This window comes from Cotesia typhae, unplaced genomic scaffold, assembly GCF_013202065.1.
Source record: "Cotesia typhae breed Kobodo isofemale line unplaced genomic scaffold, CoteBio_Ctyphae contig_36, whole genome shotgun sequence".
Taxonomy (NCBI): domain Eukaryota; kingdom Metazoa; phylum Arthropoda; class Insecta; order Hymenoptera; family Braconidae; genus Cotesia; species Cotesia typhae.
Window position 1 is genome coordinate 1,046,407 of NW_027423744.1, and position 21,480 is coordinate 1,067,886.

The 21,480-nt window shown below is 28.2% G+C and overlaps 1 protein-coding gene and 1 non-coding gene across 5 annotated transcripts in view; both read right to left on the reverse strand.

Annotated features, from left to right (window-relative positions):
- The window catches only part of LOC141526594 (zinc finger protein castor homolog 1), a 78,230-nt gene extending 59,637 nt beyond the window's left edge, over nucleotides 1-18,593 (reverse strand). For 2 of the 4 annotated variants that reach the window (XM_074241631.1, XM_074241628.1), the window contains exon 1: nucleotides 18,510-18,593. In XM_074241631.1, coding sequence (XP_074097732.1) covers nucleotides 18,510-18,536 — 27 coding nt within the window. In that variant the 5' untranslated portion in view covers nucleotides 18,537-18,593. Of the gene's footprint in view, nucleotides 1-1,680; nucleotides 1,730-11,774; nucleotides 12,359-18,509 lie in introns of those variants that run through there. The other 2 variants (XM_074241629.1, XM_074241630.1) reach the window with 2 other exon arrangements.
- Nucleotides 17,352-17,423, reverse strand: Trnap-ugg (transfer RNA proline (anticodon UGG)). Its single transcript has one exon. It is a non-coding gene; the product is annotated as a tRNA-Pro (tRNA).
- Nucleotides 18,594-21,480: the final 2,887 nt, after the last annotated feature.

Sequence of the window (21,480 nt, forward strand, 5' to 3'; positions counted from 1 at the left end):
CGGAGTTTTTACACTAAAATAAATTTTTATTTGCTGAAACAAGTTTTAAATGCTAAATTACTGACAGATACTTCAAACAATTTATTTCAAGTTTAACTTTGTAAATATTAATAATATTTTTTAAAAATTAGACTTTTGAACATTAAACCAAATTTTCATAAAGATTATTTTGTTTTCAAGTCTTGTTGATAAATCCTGACGTAGAAAGTTTAAAATAATAAATTATTAACAGTACTACATTTAATTAAATAAAATTAACTAGCAACCTTGCAGTCACTATGTGACTGCCGTGAATTGTGAACTATAAATAAATAAAATTTTGCTTTATTAAATAATAAATTTTGTTAAAATGCTCTGTACTTCCTTAACTATTGATGTTTTTAAAGATATAAGCTCATCCCGATGTTACACTCATCAAGAGCTTTCATTTGAGTACACACATGCATTTTGATATATTTTTCATATATTAATATAGATATAATATATATAAATATATGAAAAATTGATGTGGGTAATCAAATGAAAGGTCTCGATGAGTGTAACATCGGGATGAGCTTATATCTTTAAAAATGTCAATAGTTTACAAGATACAAGGTGATTTCTTAATTATGTATGAATAAATTAGTATAGAGAAAATTTATCAAAAAATATTACTTGTCGAAATTAAAAAAATTATTGATGCAATTTTTTAGAAGCATCAAAAATTTTTTATACTAAACTAAAAATGTTACAATGAAAATTTTTTATTCCTTTCATGATCACTGTCCGATAAATCCTTACGATAATGACTCTACTTCCTAAAATTGGAATTTAACTTCCCAAGTTTTACCAAAAAAATGTATAGCCCTGGTTATAGTATCGACTTTTTGCATCGAAGGCACTGTAAAAGGACTTCGGCAGAAAGAAAAATAAAATGGGCGCCATAGAAAATAAAAAGATGAGCTCCCCGGAGAATTTAAAGCAAACCCGGGTGACGGTGATACGTTTGAATTTTAAATTTAAAGTTAAAATCTCTGTTTTTTTTCATACATTAAGTGTAGGGATTGATACTTAATTCGCTCTTGGGACATTTCACATTTTTTTATTTTTTATTTCAATGATAAAATAAATCCGGGGTAATTTGAAATTGTAATTTTTGATTGAATTTGATGCCGACATGTCGATTAAGGGCCACTGTCTTCATTTTAGTGGATCCCTCGAGACATTTTTGTCGATTTCGGGAAGGAGATGTAATCTATTTAAGAATTATCAGCAAGCAGTTCTACTGAATTTTTTCTAAGCCTGTTTTTGAAGAAAAACTAACAAAAAAACAAGATTTTCTTGATTTAAATAAATTTTTTTGGATCAAGATACAAATAAATAATTAATTATGTTGGAATAAGTGAAATTTCTTGTGTCAAAAAATAATTTCTTTTTCGTTCAAAAAAATAATTAAGAAGAAAAATATTTTCTTGGCTCAAATGAATCTTTTTTTCAGTGTCAATAAAAGCTAGAGGAAAAATTTTCTAACCAAAAATTGCAGAGCATAAAATTTCCTAAAAAAGGTCTTTGCTTTTTTGGCTACAATCAAAATTAACCGAGTTAGGGCTAGTATCTTATTCAGAAATACTCCTGTAATTTTTCAATCGCCCTTTTTGCGATGCACAAAATTGAGCGAACAATGCGAGAAAATTTGCATACCTAGATCACAGGATGACACGATCAATGCATCCAATCATCCCAGATCGTCTTTCACGAAGGATGACCTGGTACATCAAACAAAATAGTGATGTAGACTGGCAAGTAGACAAAGACCGGGTGTAGACAAAATGGAGACTCTGCGGGGAGCTTTCAGATGGCTGCTGGCTGGTGGTCGGGGACTGATAGATGTTACTCACTTCTGACTACTGACTACTCACTTCGGATGAGCAAATCGGAAGTGGAAGTCGAGAGTTTGGTTGTAAGGATCTGTGGATATAGTTGTTCGTACAAATACATGTATCATATTTTCGAATAGGAGGGTATATATATATATATATATATATATATATATATATATATATATATATATATATATATATATATATATATATATATGATATGAGGCACGAGGCGTGAAAGTACGCAAGCTACTACTGGCATTAGTAGCACGAGCCAATGCGCCGGTGGTAACGGTGACATATTTATTACCACTTGACTAGATACAACTCGCTGGCATAAGCTGTATATCCTAGTGTTTTATACCTCAGCTTACTGTTTTTAAATTACACATCAGTCCATCAGTCATCGTCTATGGTACGAGCTAAGTTCGAACTTTGAAGATTCTATTAGCTTGTGGATTTTCTTTAAAAATTACCGTAGGACATTCAATTCTTATATCTTTAAATAATTATTTACTACAATGTAAAAAATTTAAGTACTATTAATTTTTAGAGAAGTTTTAAGAATGAAAATAATAAACGTGAAAAATTAAGATTAATAATTATGAATTTAATATTAAAGATTTTTTTACTAAACTACTAAGTTATCTAGTGATTTTAAGTCGTTGGAAATTTTTATTGTGATACAATAGCAATTTTTAATGAAAATTTTCAAGTAGGAAAAGAAATTTTTATTTAATAAGAATGTAAAATCTATTTAATTATCTAAATGAGTGCACGGAAAAAAGTAAACTGTAATAAATAACAGTCGATTTATAATAAGTAATAATCAACTGCTAAAAATTACCCCTTCAAACAGTAAAATCATGATTTTACTATTCACATTGTAATATTTACAATTTAAACCTTACAATTTACTCTTTACATGGAAGAAAATACTATTTCAAACAGTAATATTCGCCATGTAAATGTCTAAAATGTTAAAGTATAATAATTAACAATTCAGACTTTAATATTTATCATTTCGTACCTAAAAAATGATGTTATGATATGTAAAAAGTATAGAATAAAGTTAGTAAATTTCTAATACAAGCAACGTCAATATTTACAAAGTAAAGTGGTAAATTTTAAACGCAACGCTAAAAATCAAACTGTAATTATTGACTTGTTTAGACTGGTAAAATGTATATTTTAAAAGTATAATTTTTACTATTTGAAATATTAAATTCTCCCAGAGTGAGACCCCCTTCTCTTTCATCTGAGTTCCCCTTCTCTTCATAATATGGACTATATATTGAAATGGCAATTTTTACTGTTTGAAACTGTAATTTTTAAAGATAAAAAAGTAATTATTTACTATAGTGACAACTACTAATTACTTATTTTGGATATTAAATTATAAATTGTGGCTTTTATACTTTCTACATTAAGTTCTGTAATATTTACATTTTTGCCACCCCGATGTCCGCTTTACTGTTTGAAACTATAAAAACTAACCGGAATCCGAGTGAATATTACAGTTTACTTTTTTCCGTGTGGAGCTGTCGGCGCAACGAGCAGAATGTGTGTGCCAAAACACGAGAGATGAAAGTTTCATTTTCTAAGATTTCTTTGAGAATAATTGTTTACAATACAATGTACAAAATGTAAGTACCATTAATTTTTAAGGTAGTATTAAGGATAAAAATAACAAACGTGAAAAATTAAAATTAATAATTATTTTTAATTTAATATTAAAAATTACAGTAAAATAAAATGTTTTTACTGAACTACTAAAAAATTAACCGGACTTTTTAGTAAAAATTTCTCCAAGTCTTGGTATTATCCTCCTTCCTTTGAGGCGGCACTGCAATCGCTCTCAGACTTATCAGCTGTATAAAAAATTACACATTTTGGTGATAAGTTGTCGCTCGATTGCAGTTTATTCTAACAACACTTTTATACAATTATCATTATAATTTAATTTTATCCAATTAGTTAAATATTATTTGTAAAAATGTACTTTAATGACATTCGGAAATTTTTTTTACTATTTGCTATTATTCTATATATATTTTCAAGTGAAATAACCGAAAAAAATAAATAAAATCAAACAAAATTAATTAAACATTTAATTTTATTAAAATCTAGTTTTTTAATAATATAAAAATAATTTTCCATTAATTGCAATTAATATTTTTTTTATTTTACTAGTCCGATAAATTTTACCCAGAAACCGTAAAAAAGTACTTTAAAGGAAAGTTTGTTATACTATGAATTTGTCTACCACCCCAGAAGCAAATAGTAACCAATTTGATTTGTTAAAGCGCTATCAAACTAATCTAGGGTCAAAGGTTCCGATTCTAAAATAATTAGCCACTGTCAATAGCAGCAACAACCAACAACTATCAACAACACAATAGTATCCAAAGCGACAGAGCTGGAACAGAACCAGGAACAGCCTACGTGTAAACACACCCATTCCGGATACCTGGAGCACGCGTTTACGTCTCAACTAAATAAACCGTCTCCTCTCTCTCTTGTAAGTAAAATCCTTTGTCTATCTCAACTTATTACCACACGGCATTCCAGTATCCGTCGTCCGACACACATGTGTAACACACATCAGACACTCTTTCTCTCTTACACATATATACATACGTTGATGCATTTAAAACGAGTTTACTAGCTTATACTCGGATCCCCAACCCGGTAATAATAATTTCTAATCTTTCACCATTAGACACTCCGTCTTCCTTCTCTGTCTGCTCGATGGAGTGTCAGCGAATCTGACTTTACTTGATTCTAGCCTCCTTAGATTTTGCCATGCTTAAGGATACTCTATTACTTCGCTACTATGCTACTTTGCAGAGAAACAAGAAAAATTCTAATCGCTTGCTATATTTCTATTAATCCTGGCGTGCAAGTTCGCGTGGGTGTAAGTTTACTGCCTGTTTTTATTGTTATTATTTTTGTATAAAGAAATGTACTTTTTTTTAAAGTAAGTTTTATGGTAAAAGAAGGATGAAACGGAAAAATAAGATGTTGGATCGGAATGTAGGCAAGACTGCGATAGAATATCGTTCTAATTTAATCATTAATTAATGGAAGTAAAATATATAACGGTATTGTTTTTATGGTAATTTTTTTGAAGTTTTAGTGATGGAATTTATAGAAATTTTTACTATGATAATATTAAAATTTTAGAAAATTTTTATTTAATATTCCGGTCAGAAATTTTATTAATATTCATTTTAATTATTGTATACTTGTGATATATCATTTTATACAATTCATGATGCGAAGCATCAAAAAGTTCTACGATCCAAAAATTTTATTTTATTTTATAATTAAATGAGCATTATGAGGCGTGCACTTTTGAATTTTCTAAATTCAAGAAATTTTTTTAAATTAATAGGAATTAAAAAGTTGAATTAAGAAAATAACTTTTGATTGGAGAATTTATTTTTAAATTAAGCCGACATTTTTATTGAAACGTAAAAGACTTGGAAATTTAAGAAATTATTATCTAAGCTTGAGAAGTAAATACTTGACTCAACAACATCAATGTTCGAGAATATTTATTTTTTGAGAAACTTAAAATAATGGAAAATACGCCCGAGACCAGACTCGAACCCTGATCGGACCAAGCACGAAAGAAAGAGTGCTGCCACTTAGCAATCACAGCGTAAGCGAACTCACGCTCAGTCTGTTGATATATAAGTAATGTGTCATTTTTTGGGCATCTTGTGGCAGCGCTGCTGTCGGATTGTCTAAAGCCAAGAACATGATCGAGAGTTTAATTATTTTGTTTTGGAGTTAGTTAAATATTGCTCTTGTGTAAGAGAGATTTTATTTTTTACTCCGTAATATTTTATGTTTAAATGGAAAAATATAAATATTTATTGGAATATAATTAAACTTTACTGAATTATTTAAAACTTTTGAATCAAAATTTTTAATATCAAATTTTCTTAAGCCAAGATTTTCTTCCTCAAAATGTTCTCCAGGCAAGAATATTGTTCTTCACACAATATAACTTTTTTTGTATAAAAATTTTTTTAAATACAATATTTTGTTGTTTAATAGCTAAGTTGTTCTTCAATAAAATATTTTACTGATAGAAAAAAATTCTACGCTTATATATACTCTGGTAAAATTTTTCTAATAGCTAGAGGACATAGCCACCTAGCGGCAAAACCAAAAACTAACTTCTAATAAAAATTCCTAATTAATTAAATTTCTTTCAGATCACGTTTAGGATACAAAAACTTAACAATAAATACATCAAGATATTTATTTCTTCCGTATGTATTTTAAAAAAATTCTAAAGTATTAATTTAAAACATTTCATTTACATTGATAAAAAAATTACGGCTTCCCGCAAATAAAACTCTCCGCTTCGATGGGCCAAAAAAAAAAAAAAAGCGCAATTAATATTTCCGACTCTTTAATTTCCTCAAATAAAATTTTAGTAACCATACAATTAAAAGCCCTCATAAAAATTTAATAACCTTAAATTCATATTCTCCTATTAAAAATAATTGATATAATTAATATTGTAATTAGCCCCGCGAAATTCAAATACTAAATAAATAATTTATTAAATATGTGGTAAAAATAAAATAATACAAGTGTTTAACATATGTTACATTAAAATATTTCTCACACTTTCCCATCATCAATAGCTTTCTTGACTCCTATCCAGAAATTAAATAAAAAAATTTTAAGTACGTAATAAAAAAAATGAAATGAAAAGTGTAAATGAGTTGGTCTGTTTAAAAAGGAAATATAATAGAGGGATAAAGATGAGGTAGAGGAGGATAAAAACCCAGAAAAAATCACGCGTCATAAGAGGAATTCCATGGATACACCGATATATACATACATATATAGCCATACATATATATATATATATATATATATATATATATATATATATATATATATATATATATATATATATATATATATATATATATATATATATATATATATATATATATAGATCTGTTTCTTTTTATCTTATTATTTGGTTCTTACTTGTGTAGACCCTCTTTTACTTCCAAATGGTTTTTTACTGGTTTATGGGATTTTTTCACGCTCGACGAGCAACTTGTACAGTCGTACATCAGAGTTCACTTTATTCTCTACTCTCTTACGCCCGTTTTTTTGAAATATCATTTTTAAAATTCTATTCCCTTCTTATTCTTTATATTTATACGTTTCATCGTTTAGTTCTATCTCCCTTATACTTATACTGATATTCAGGTTATTTATATTTTTTAGTTTTGTTATTCAGACGTATTTGGTCTTAACCGGATAACTTTACGTGAGTATGAGTCTATCTTTAAGCTCATATGTGAGCCGAGAGCGCAACAAGGACCAAGATAGAAAAAAAACAAATTGAGAAAAACGGTAAACATTTTTTTGCGTCAAGAAAAAATCGTTTTTTCTTCGTTAAATATTGAATTTTGGAAAAAGTTTCAAAGAATGAATTGTTGGAAATTTTCTTGCCTACAAATTTGAATTCTTGCGATTTTTCAAAATTTTTGATATTTTAGCCAAAATTTTCAAATCTTTGAACTCTGGCTAAAAAAATAGAGATGGGAAAAAAATTTTTAGTAAAAAATTTAATACCCGACGATTTCTTTGTACTGTACCCTGGATATATTTATATTTAACCCTAAATCAGAATTTAAAGGGGGAACAGGCATAATTTGAATTGATGAGCAAAATCGGTTGTTTTGAGTACACGCGAGTGGAAAATAAAGAGTTCTTTGTCAAAAAATAAAATAAGAATGTTCAGTGGGTCCCTACTGGGAAATCTAGCGAGAAATTGTAAAACCGTGGGGCGATAGGGTAAACAACATCGGGGGGTGTAACGAAACAAAACCTTGGAAACTAAACCCCATGAATTTAGATTTTATAATACAAAGTGTGTGAATACAAGAGGCGCGTCCTTTTTTGCGTCTAATTTCCATGAATTTGGACAGATGACTCGAGCATGAGTGATATGGAGTATCAACAACATATGTGGCATTTCATGCGAAATCGAAAAATGACTCAAATTTTTTAATTTCTCTAATTCATTATTAAATATCTATATTTTATTAATATTTAATTATAAAAATTTGAAATTTAAATCAAGAGTTAAATATTAAAGAAAATGAAAAAATTATCAAAAATCTTCTTGTAGAAAATTAAATTTTCTACAATAAGGTCTTTTTCAATTTTCCATATCTCTGACCATTTGACTAATAGCAGAAATAAAAATAAAAGAATCTTCTTACTGATAAAAAATGGTATTCTAAAGAAGAAACGATTAAAAAAATTGAAAAGTACACAATAATCATAAAAATAGCTGTAGTACTATATAATATACCGGTGCGTTTACTCAGATTAAAAAAATCTGTAAATTTACAACGCCGGCTACCAGAATTATTTACCACTTTAAATCAACTTCTGACTTATAAAATTTTTATCCCCCTTACTTTTTGCCTCATATTTATCTCTTTTATTTTATTTATTGCGTTTTATCTCCACGATTTTTATCTTTAAGCAAAACCTTAAATCGCTCGCGGTTAATCTAATAAACGCCTGCTCTTTTTACTTTAACTCGAATTTTTGCGCAGCCTTTTTTAATGCTTTAATTATTTACAAAACAAAGTAAGTGGCGCCCAATAATTATATTTTTTAAAAGAATTAAAAAATTTTCCCATGTATATAAAGTGTCATATGGGGCATTCCATGGTGACTGGTGGGACATTTGACTCTGGAATTCTATAAATTATAAGCTACAATTATGTGACTATAATTTATACTATAGTAAAATTTATCTTATTATATAGAAGAATAACTAATTAACAACATCCCTTTGTCAAAAACCTCGATTACTTTTTAAGTTTCTCGTAACTATCATTTGACTGAGTGTGACTGGTGGGACTAAGAAAAATCCTTCTCTTTTAACGCGGTATACTTAAAGTCCAATTTCAGTTCGACCACTAAAATTTTAAAAAATACTTCCCTCTCAATACAAAATTTATCCTATAAACATTCAATATTATGAAGAATTAGACTGATTACCTACGTAGAAACAATTAAAAAAATTTTTTTTATTGTGACTGATGGGACAGGCATTTGTGACTGGTGGGACAAGTACAAAATGTGTTCATGAAGTTGTTTATTAAAAAGACTTTTATATTATTTCAACCTTAGAAACATTATTGTTCACATATTTAACTATAAATTATTTAGGATAATTAAAAAAAAACTAATTAAAAAACACAAATAAAGGATTTAGCATGCTGACAACAACACGATCTTGATAAACTTAGGTGTTAATTAATAACGAACATAAAAAAATTTGTTGTTAAAACTATAATAATAAATATGTTAGTTAATAACAAACATAAAATGAATTTGTTTTTAAAATTATTAAAACAACATTTGACCGGGATATAAATTAGTACGGCTGAAAAGTTACTAGGAGAGAAAAATCGATTTTCTTATTGATTAACAAAAATTTTCTCTACAAATTAGTAAAATATAGACTTTTAATAATAATTTAGGACTAAATTAGAATGAATTAGAGAAATTTTAAAATTTTAGTCATTTTTCCATTTCGCATGGAATGCCCCTATTATAATTTTCTTATCAATTTAAAAATGATATTTTCGCTTAATTTAAAATTATGTCTCAAGGATTAGAGATATGAAAAACTTGATTAGAACCTTATCAATAATTTAATTTCCTACAAAAAAGATCTCTTATCCTTATTCCAAATATAAACCCAAAAAATGAAATTAAAAACTAAACCTCACAATTTTTATAATTACAAAATAGTAATTTTACATTTAACATTAATTGATTAATTTTTTGCTTGCGTCGATGTCTGTACCCAACAAAATCCTTAAATTAAAACCCACTTTTATTATTTTAATTGTAGCCTACCCTTGAGTTATAAAACCGCAGTAAATCTCAGGAATAAAGTCACAAAAAAAAAAACAATAAATGCATAAGGATCAGCATATACATATACATATATCTCAAGTGTATGTAATATGTAAAACCTTAAAGGCTTGGTACGAACAAGCGAAATACTCAAAAGAAAGCCGATGCCAAGTTACGAGTTTGTGTATATGAAATGCGACCACCTCTTAGCTTGCCCTCCAATTGTTTCTAAGGATTTTTCCTTTTCCTTATTCTTATTTTCATAATATCGGTTTTATTTTTTTGACTTTACAAGTATGTATACGATAAAGCGTACAGTTGATACAACCACCAGTTGCCGGTTACCATTTGTAACCTCATGCTAGTATATTGTATATTATATATTGAGGATCCTCGATATATATTTTATGGAGATATCTGTAGCATTATCCAGATACAGACTCACTCCTAATATAAGTTATATTTAAACCTAAGACTCTACATCACGATCTTATGTTTATGCTCGATATTGCTATATTGTGCATCGCCCGATTAGCTAGAAGGTTTAAGGTTAGCTATGTTATATTTCTTCAGTTATATTTATTATATTTATACATATAAAGTTCAAACGTTATATTTCCCCTCTAATTGGAATTTATTGGACCTCACGCGCTTATATGTTCAAAATTTACCCGGCTATCAATTATTAATTCTCACATTAATTATTTATTTAAGTTATACCTTTTTTTTATCAATGCGCAGTTTATTAATTAATTAATTTATTTATTTATAGAATAATGAACTCAACAGCTGTAAGCCAATTAAAACAAAAAAAATTAAGTATTTTGCAATAAAACTTTAAAAATTTTCAAACGTTGAAAATTACAAAAAAAAATAAAATTGAGAATTGTGAATATCGATAGAAAATTAGAAATAACATTTGAAGATGATTAATTGACTTTGTAATTAAATGTGAAGGTTAAAAAGTGTTAAAATTAGTTTTCTGATGTGTTTTTTACGTATAGGTTATAAATAATACAAAATTAGTGAGCAATTGTCCTAGAATTTATAATTATAATTCCTCACAAAGAAAGCGGAGTATTTTGAGGTTTACTTTCTAATTTTGACGCTCAAAAATTTAATTTATAGGTTATATTATGGCTGCATACTACAGCTTTATTCAATTTCCATAATGTGGGATTGAAAGCATGGAAAATTTTTCTTTAGAAAGATACTTAATTTTCGATCCTGCACAATAAAAAATCTTGCGTCAATACGTCAAAAAATTTAGTGTTAAATATTTAACACTATTTTGTGTTAATTTAACACTTTTTTGTGCTGAATATTTAACACTTTTTCGTGTTAATTTAACTCAATGAATGTTAAATTTACACATAAAAATTTTAAATATTTAACAAAAAAATTTTTAACACCAAATTTTTTGACGCAATTACGCAAAATTTTTGAGAAATTTCATAAAAAATTAAAAAAAAAAAAATTTTTTTTTTCAATGCGACAATTTTTATAATTTAATGTTTGGTTATTCTAAAAATCTAAAAATTTTGATAAAATCAAAATTTCATACCATGAAAATATTTCAAAATTTAAAAATGATTTCACTGAATAAAAAATTTATAAAAAAATTTGATGACACTTAAATCAGCTGACACAATTTTTTTCAAGTATCTTAAGAAATTTTTTAAAATTCCTACAATTGCAATTTTTTTTTTTTTTTTTGGTCACAATTAAAAAAATTTTTCACAATTTTTTCAAAAATTCTATCACATATAAATAACACTAAAATTAGCCAACTGATAAAATTAGAACTAAAAAATATTTTTTAAAAAATTGCACTAACAGTTTTTCAATTTGTTTACAAATGAAAATTTTTTTCAATTATTTTGTAAAAATTTTTTCAATAAAAAAAAAATTCTAAAAATTTTTAGATATCGGCTAACCAAATTTTCATTCACATACATCACAATAACAATCCACAAAAATTACCTTAAATCCATGATCGTTTTTCCATAAAAGTTAATCACCATCCAGGTACAATTGCGTTCGTTCCAAAAAAAATGACAATTCAATTAACTTAATTAATTAATTAATTGAATTAATTAATCAAAAATCAATTACACTTCACCAATCCTTACACAAATCACGTTCATAAATATTTTTAAAAAAATAATAATAAACCAAAAAATAAATTAAAAAAAAAAAACAGCACAAATCCACCAGCACTAAAATCCCTCGAAATCTTGCGGGAGTTTTTAAAATAAATTTAAAAAATAATTTAGTAAGAAAAATGATCCGCACAATCACACGTAGGTAAATAAATAAATTGATAATTAATAATAATAATAATAATAATAATAATAATAATAATAATAATAATAAACTAATGGTGAGAGCGTGGATGTCGACTGGACTGGATTAACCGCACGCGGGTTTACAATACGGGCTCACCTCGACTCGGTACGAGCGACGAAAGCCGAATTGTCCCGCCGCAAGAGCGCAACACTCAGCCGCGATCGGGGGTGACGAGTCGTCAAGCTGCCGAGCCGAGCTTGCTGCTAGACAGGGGAAGAACCTCGGGAGAAGGGGTAGGAGTGGGGCTCCGAAGCTACTAGAGGAGGGAGAAAGCGCCTTGGGGGCGGGGCCGCGGGGGTGGCCCCACCGAGGGGTCCAACACTGATATTGTTAGTGTTTGGCTAGAAGGTAAGAATCTCGTCTATTGTATTGCATGTTTTCTTCTTTTTCCAAGAATTTAGCTAATTTTTAATGGAAGTACACGAGCAAGTTTTTCTGGGAATTTTAGAGAAGTTTGTTTGTTAATTACTTCCAGGAATTTCGAAGAAAAGAGTTGAGTTTTAAGGTTTTTAATTTTGTATTGTTATTTTTTTCTCAAGAAATTTAACGGTCAATTGATTCTTGGAAGTTTTGGTAGTTACATTTTTATTTTACACAGTAAAAAATTTTTTTGGAATTAAAAAAAAATTTAATTAAAAAGTTTTATGAGTGAAAATTAATAAAAATTTTTAGAAGCATTTTTTTATTGCTATTAATTTGTTAAAAAAATTTTTTTAATTGACAGCTGATCGCTAACTTCAGTATATTATCTTTTATGTGTAAATTCAACATTTATTGTGTTAAATTAACATAAAAAAATGTTAAATATTTAACACAAAATTTTTTGACGCATTGACGCAAAATTTTTTACTGTGTATTATTTATAGAAAGTTTCGAGGTAATTTTGTGAATTGATAAAATAAGTTTGGAGAATTGCATTCAACTTATTTGGTAGTTGGAAGGGTTGAAAAATTTTTAAAGGTGACTTTATAGAAAATTTTAAACTCTAGAAAGATTCCTAGAAAGTTTTATATAAAATTCAAAGAATTATAAGACTAAATTCTCAGAATTGTATTCAATAAAAATTTAATAAGTATTTTTGATGTCTTACAAACTTAAAAAAATTTTTGTAGGTGACTTTTCTAAAGTAAATTGAATTCCTAGAAATTTTTATATGAAATTCAAAGAATCATAAGATTAAATTCTTAGAATTCGATTCAATAAATAGTGAAGATCATTTTCTAAAAAAAATTATTGGAAAATTTTCTAGATAATTCTCTGTCATTAATAAAACAAATCAATTGTAAAATAATTTCTAATGGAAAATTTTGGAGAACTCCAAAATAAATTACTGACTTCTACAGAGTTAAATAAAAAAATTTTTAAATTAACGATTTTTAAAATAAAAAAATGTCTATGAGAAACTATCAAGATAATAATTAGTAATTTTAATTGGAATCAACAAGACTAAACATTATATATCTCCTCACATAACAAACGAGCTGTTATCATAATCAATAAACCCAGATAACCATTGAAGTTATAATTGTGCTATCTAAAAGCCTTAATTTGAATTATCTTAGAGCAAAGTACCGTCCATAGGATGTACCATAGCCAGTAATAAGCATATACAATAAAGAAAAGTCCGACACGCGCGACACGATAAGCGCGAGACGACTGAAATAAAACCCGTAGTAATAGTACCGAAACCTCTTGTAACCCCTCCAGCCCTTCGAGTCCCCTCTTCTGTTACATTAGCACGACGACCCGCACGATTTAATCTTGTCTCTGTGTGCAGCCGATTTTATACACTACAGCACAATACCAACACACAATGCTCCTCTATCCACTATCCATGGTACTAACTACACATTTAACTATTGTAAGTACAAGTCTAATATATTTATTGAATACATTGACATGAGCTTCGTATTACTTTGTCACTTTAGACACTGAAAGTTTTTTATGATTGGGCAAGTTTAGAATTTTAAGTTTTACAAAAAGTTTGAGGGATTAAAAATTCGTTTTTTGAACTAACTTTTTTTTCTGTGAATGCTTAAGGAGATCCAAGTACCCTCCTAGTATAAAGAATGTCTATAAAAAAATAATACGAAGAAATACTTTTGTTATGCATCTTAAAATTAATTTTTAAATTTTAAAAGAAATTATTTTACAAGTTACAAGCAAACAGAAGTAAATCCTTATAACTAGCTTCATATCCAAGTATGTATGCATATATCAGTGATTGGAACCTTAGGAATGCAGAAATTAAAAGATCGAGTTCACTTACGAGTTACATTACATTAGTACAGATTATATATATGGACATTAATATATTACACGGATCGTGGATAAAATAATCCAGATACAGTATGTGTGATGTATAACGTCTAATGTAGCGGAATACGTATTTCATATAATAATATAATAAAATAAAATATAATAGATTTTATAGAGTACAAGGAAATTAAACTCGAGGCGTGAAAGTTGTTAAAGACATCAATGTAAGTATCAACATCAAGTAAGACGTATACATGTGAGATTTAAACTCAAGATACACCATATATATACCATTAAAAATGTACATGTGTGTATAACTATATGTATATCTTTAAATGCCAGTATAAAGTTGAATTATAAAAGTCATGTGACAAGTTGACAAGACGTATTTATAGTACACGTTTTATTCCATGCTTTTTTCGCTATATATTTACTATAACTCTGTAACTACTTTGTTAGCAAGTTATAGAACTTATAGGCATATATATATATATATATATATATATATATATATATATATATATATATTGTGTGATCTTGCGATTGCAGGAAGCATGCGTATTCCGATAAAATAATATACACAGGGGTGGTTAAGCCTGCCCACTTGGGGTTAGTCACTCCCATTTTAAAGAATTTTCTTTTTCCTTAAAAACAATTTATTTTAAAAGTCTTGACTAAATTTTATTTACAAAATTTTATATAATTAATTAGAAGACTTGATTTTCATTTTGTGAAATTTAAATGTCCCGCAATGATTGAATGGCTTTCTACGTTACCGATTAGTAATCATAAAAAATAAAAGTTAGTATTTTGTTGTGATTTCTAGTGACGAGTCTGTTGACAAATTTTATGCTGATCAAGTTGGGATAGTTATAATAATTATTAAATTTTTTTGTTTCAGAAAATGCCGTGATGTCAGACAAACAAGGAAAAATAAAAGGAAGATCTAATTTTCATTACTTCGAAAAGGAAAATCCATTCGTAGATCATCATGCTGAAATCTAACCACAAAAAATTTTTCTGTAAGTATTGAGTCATGTTATTGTTGTCAGGAACTTTTCGTCGAAGTTTAGATAGATTACTTGAATCATTTTATTTTTTTAAATGCTGAGAAAGGATTTTTTTTCTTTATTAAAGAGTTTAACAAGTTTAATGATTAAAATTGCTGACTAGAATACAAAGAATGAAAATAGAATAACTTGACAATTTTTTAATTCGATAGTTTTAAATTAGAAGATTTATAAATTTTACATCAAAGTTTGAAAATTATTGGTCTTGGTTCAAGTAAAATTCACTAAATAATCTAAAAAAAAAATTAGTTAAATATCATTGGATAATTTACTAAAATCTTATAACACAAGTAAACGCTCAAAAGAATTTTTAAGTGGTACTTAATTACTTGATCTACTACTTTGCAAGCGAAAATCTTTCAGATAATCTGGCTACCTAGCTACTATTGTATGACTACGGTAAGTGAAAATTGTTTATACTAAAATTATAAACAGATAAATATTAAAAATTTTATTTATTTATTAGCTTTAAATGCCAAGGTTCAGTATTTTGAAATTGATGTTATTTTTGTTTGCTATTCTGTGGGATTTTCTGTTCATAGGGTCTTCATCAATAAATATACCACGCAAAAATGTTTGAAAAATGAAAAATTTTAAAAGTTGTTTTAAGTGAAATTATTGATTTCAGTTATCAATATTCACGCCGGATATCAAAACAATTAGTACAATGAAAAATCGTTCACATAAAACTAAATAAAACTTAAAAAGAATAATAAATGTTAAAAGCGAACCTTTTACGGTATTTTTACGTAAACCGAGAACCGAGATGTGGGAAAAAAATTCATTTTTAATACCGTTAGGTCGTGAAAGGGTTGAAAGGTCGTCCGCCCGAGAAAATGGGTCAAAATTTGTACTAGTATATATTACGTCTATATTGCTCAATAACAATAAGTATAATAACAAACGAGCATACGCTTACGGTTATTTTCTCGGCTACTCAAAGTATCGCATTTCCTTTCATTTCTTCAAAATTAATTCTATTTCTATAAAAGTTTTTCCCTTAAGAAAAATAATAGTTGGAAAAACCAAAAAGTGGTTTTTTAAACGAAACTCTTAAATCGTGTAAAAAATTCTATTATGTGACATTATATATATTAGTAAAAAAGCGTATATAAAATAAAATAAAATACCCTTTGACTATAACGGTTTGTTCAATAACTTCCGTAACCCCTGAAGGGTTTGGGGATTTTTTTCAGCATTCAGGTAGAATTTTTTTTCATCCTTTTTAAAAGGTCATGAGTGTATTTTTAAAGCACACCTGATCGTTTTCCCTCAATTATATCACAAAATATATATATGGTTTTTTTTTCTTTTCTTATGGAATATATGTTTTAGTTTTAGGTGAGGAAAGTTTGAGTTGGGAGTAAAGAAAATAGTTATATTAAGAAAATAAAATCTAAAAAGTGATAAAAAAATTTATGAGAATATGTGCTGGAGTTGAGCTAAAAGAGAGTGTTTTAAAAATACGCATGCCCTTTTAGACGGTTGGAAGTTGGAAATATTAATTTTTTTTATCTCCAGCCATATGGTACTGATGTGTCTTCCTCTGGTTTTCACCGGTGATGCCTGGGAATAATGTAGAGTATGAAAATATTGTTAATTTTTACATTCTTAAGGAATAATAATTTCTTTTCTAGTAAATTTTTCTATTCTAATTTTAATTAATTTTCAGTGAAAAATTTTGAATTCTGAATAGAAGTTTAATGAAAATGAGTAATATCTTAAAAAAACTAAAAAACACGCTTTTATAAATAAACTAAAATAAAATGTAGAACATCCTAATTAAAATAATGTAATAATCTTATCGAATTAGTATATTGTCATTGGTCCTCGATAAGTCTACTAACTTTTAATAAAATCCCAAAAAATTGCAAAAAAAACCGGGCTCAGCCGGGATTTGAACCCGGGACCTCTCGCACCCAAAGCGAGAATCATACCCCTAGACCACTGAGCCAATACAGATGTATTTTTAAAAACATAATTTTAACATCTACCAAATATCTTCTCGCTAACCATTAAGTGTTAAAAATCTAAATTTAAGACATATCAAAATATTTAAGTTTTATTTTACTTAAGACAATTATTGTATACAACGAGATCTATCATGTTATAGCCAGTTGTTAAATATCTTTAAGAAATATATACTAAGTTTTTAATGTAATTTTTATACTTAATAAGCCAAACTTGTATTAATGCCAAAATAAAAATTATCTTTTCAAAAAAAAAAAACCGCTGAGCCAATTCTTCCCGCATCAATTCTTCCCGAAAATTAATAGAATGCTCAGACCTAGAAAAGACATCAGTATCAACACTCTTAAAATCAATATAGACAATAGTGAATTAAACTCTCATTTTAGCAATAAATTTCCTGAGCTAATATCCAACAACCAACTGATTGCGACTGACACTGACACAAAATTATATGTCATAGGTAAATATCTTGAGAGTATCAACGCACCACGATATACCAATATAGGAACTATAAACAAGATCGAAGTGGACAAAGTAGCCAGCCATACTAAAAGAATGAAAGATAATATGAGAAACCTCAACAAATCTTTTATGCAATTCTCTAATACAAATCGAGCTTATTATCCAACCACTAAAGATGACGACATTAAGTTCATATTCAGCTATATTGAAGTGCAATTAATTCTCAAAAAACTTAAAAATAAGACATCAGCAGACTTAGACAAAATTCCCACCATAGTACTCAAGAATCTACCAGAAATAGTTATAAAAGATTATACTATACTCTTTAACAACGCAATTAACTCAGCATACTACCCAAAAAGATGGAAAGCTGCTAAAGTACTTCCCATCCTCAAAAAAGACAAAAATCTTGAATCACCACAAAGCTATCGTTCTATCAGTCTCACCTCAAGCATCAGCAAAATATTTGAAAGGCTCATCAAACAACAAATAGACATAGTTATAACTGAAAGAAAAATAATACCCGATAATCAATTCGGATTCAAAAGTAAACATGCTACCACTCACGCTCTTAATAAGTTCCTATCAGATATTAATAAAAACTTACATATGAACCACGTAGTTGGAGCAGCATTCCTGGATCTGGAAAAGGCCTTCGACTTGGTGTGGATCAACGGATTAATATATGTACTAGTCACGAAGAAATTCCCTATGGGTCTTATATATCTAATCATCGACATGCTTATAGGAAACTTTTTCCACACCTGGGACGGATCTACAATATCTACTGAAATCTTCCATATCATTGAAGGTCTCCAACAAGGCAGAGTGCTTTCACCAATATTATTCAACATATTTGATAGCATCATAAATGAAGCCGCCAATCTCGACACAGATGGAGTCAAATCTATTTCGTTCGCTGATGACAGAGTTATTTATATTGCTGACTCAAACATTGACACAATAACTTGCAAACTACAAGACCGAGTAAATAAAATAAATAAACATTACCAAAATTGGAATCTAAAAATAAACGGCACCAAAAGCCAAATTGTATTTTTTAGAAGACCATGTAATCATCTCAAAGAGTCTCAATACAGAAAAATACGAGAAGCCAAAATATCTATTACTGACCGACAAAATAACGTTACAATAATTCCAATGGACAAAACAGTCAAATATCTTGGGGTAAATTTAGATCATCTTCTACACTTAACCAAACATTTTGAACTACAGACAGTCAAAGCAAGAAATGCAATTAGATCCAACTCAAGAATCTTCTACAATAAAAATTTATCAGTTAAAGCAAAATTAATTTGCTATCAACTCCTAATACGTCCACTCCTCACTTATGCAGCTCCGATTCTCTGGAATATGGGGCCAACAGTGATGGAGATGCTGCGTAAACTGGAACGCTCAGCACTACGATCCTGCATCAGACACTTCAGAAAAGCTGACACAGGCTATACTGAACGAATTAGCAACCTAAATATTTATAAAATGGCAAATATCACAAGAATTGACTGCTTCTATCTAAAGCTCTGTAGAAACTATTATGCAAATTATTTAAATATCGGCAACAGCTTAATCAGCAAGCTCACCTGCCCGAGTGAAGACATCTGTGCCAATCACTGCCTTACAGGATACATAATGCCTGAACTTTTCACCTTCTGTGACCACAAAGGTATAATCCAGAACGAAAACAATCTGCCGATTATTTACCATAAAAAACGTCACTGTACAAATAAAAAATTAAATATAGACTACCAGTCTTATAAAAACCTCAACTTTTCCACGGACCTACCACCAGTGGACCAAGGACTTCGGCCGGCTATCTGAAAGCTATTGGTGGCTTAAAAATGACTCAGTCCATCTAGATGAAATCCGAAGGAGAACGCTATGGGACCAAGATGAATAAAATAAAATCAAGCAAAAACACATAAATTTTTATAACAAAGCATAGTGCCAAAAATTAGCCAATCATTAGTTTTACTGTATTATAGGTAAATAATCTGTATATATGTATTATATTAAATTATTTTCTCCCTCACCATCTCAACCCTATCATCCCTATTCCTTACTAGTCCCTCTACCCTTAAAAACTACAGATGTATTTTTAAAAACATAATTTTAACATCTACCAAATATCTTCTTGCTAACCATTAAGTGTTAAAAATCTAAATTTAAGACATATCAAAATATTTAAGTTTTATTTTATTTAAGACAATTATTGTATACAACGAGACCTATCATGTTATAGCCAGTTGTTAAATATCTTTAAGAAATATATACTAAGTTTTTAATGTAATTTTTATACTTAATAAGCCAAACTTGTATTAATGCCAAAATAAAAATTATCTTTAAAAAAAAAAAAAAAACCACTGAGCCAAAGCAGGAGTTATAAAGTAAATGTTGGAGATCGGACAAGTTACGTACGGAAATATGCCTGTTTTTCCGTGAAAAAATGGTTGTTTTGACGAAAAAACTAATCAAATTACGTCTATAATCATTAAAGGTGTAATTAACGGTAAGTTTCATTGTTTTTGATCGAAAAACTAATGCCAGAAGTGGTGTAAAAATGTTCTGAGTCGATATTTATCAGTGTGAATCTTTGATCTTTTGTATATACAGTGTAACCTTAATATAGAAGCTATTATTGACCTCTATATAATCAATTTTCCAGTTTATAACCTATTTATAACGTATCCTACAAATTATCCTATACAAAGACGATATATAGATAATAATTTATGACTTTTTTCAAGTATAGAAACGATATATGAAGATTAAACTATCATTATTCCTTAATCATGTTGTTAATTTTCTACGATTAAATACTATACTTACGCGTTAATAACAATTTCTGTTTTTACCAGAAACTGATTTAAATGTTTTCAAATAAATAATTCTGTATTTTGATTGAAATGAGTTGATACTTATTGGTGGAAATTTTCTTACCTTATTATAACGAATCGAGTTTAATCTAAACTCTTTATAACAAACCTCACTTTTTCGAATAATTTCTAATTCCCTTTAGTTTCGTTATATCAAGGTTGCACTGTAGATGGAATAATGAAAACAAAACCAAAATATTTCAATTTCCCATTAAACATTTGTTAATCTTTTTTTTCCATTGATTTGATAATGAGATATGTTATTAAAATACAATTTGTAAAAGAATGAGCCGATTTTTAGACTCTACTGGTTAGCTCAACAGAATTTGGACGATCAAAAACTTAAAAATTTATCAAGTATTTTTACAAGATTGGTATGCAAGCACAGGTATTAAGTATTATATGTCTCGGTCTCGATAGAAACGGGATATCTCAGTATGTTATATGTTGAATATATAATATGCGATTCTCAAGCTTAAGCTAAACGAACAATCGATATACGAATGGTATATACGAAAAGAAGCAAAGACAAGTAAAAATAAATAAAACGAGTTTAAGTTAAAAAAACTTACTCCCAAGATATATATTAACTCAACCAAGTCAATTGTTGTTTTAATATAACTCAATATATTAGGCTAAAAATAGAACAAAGAGATGGAGAGGGTCTCAGAAAAATTACTTCTC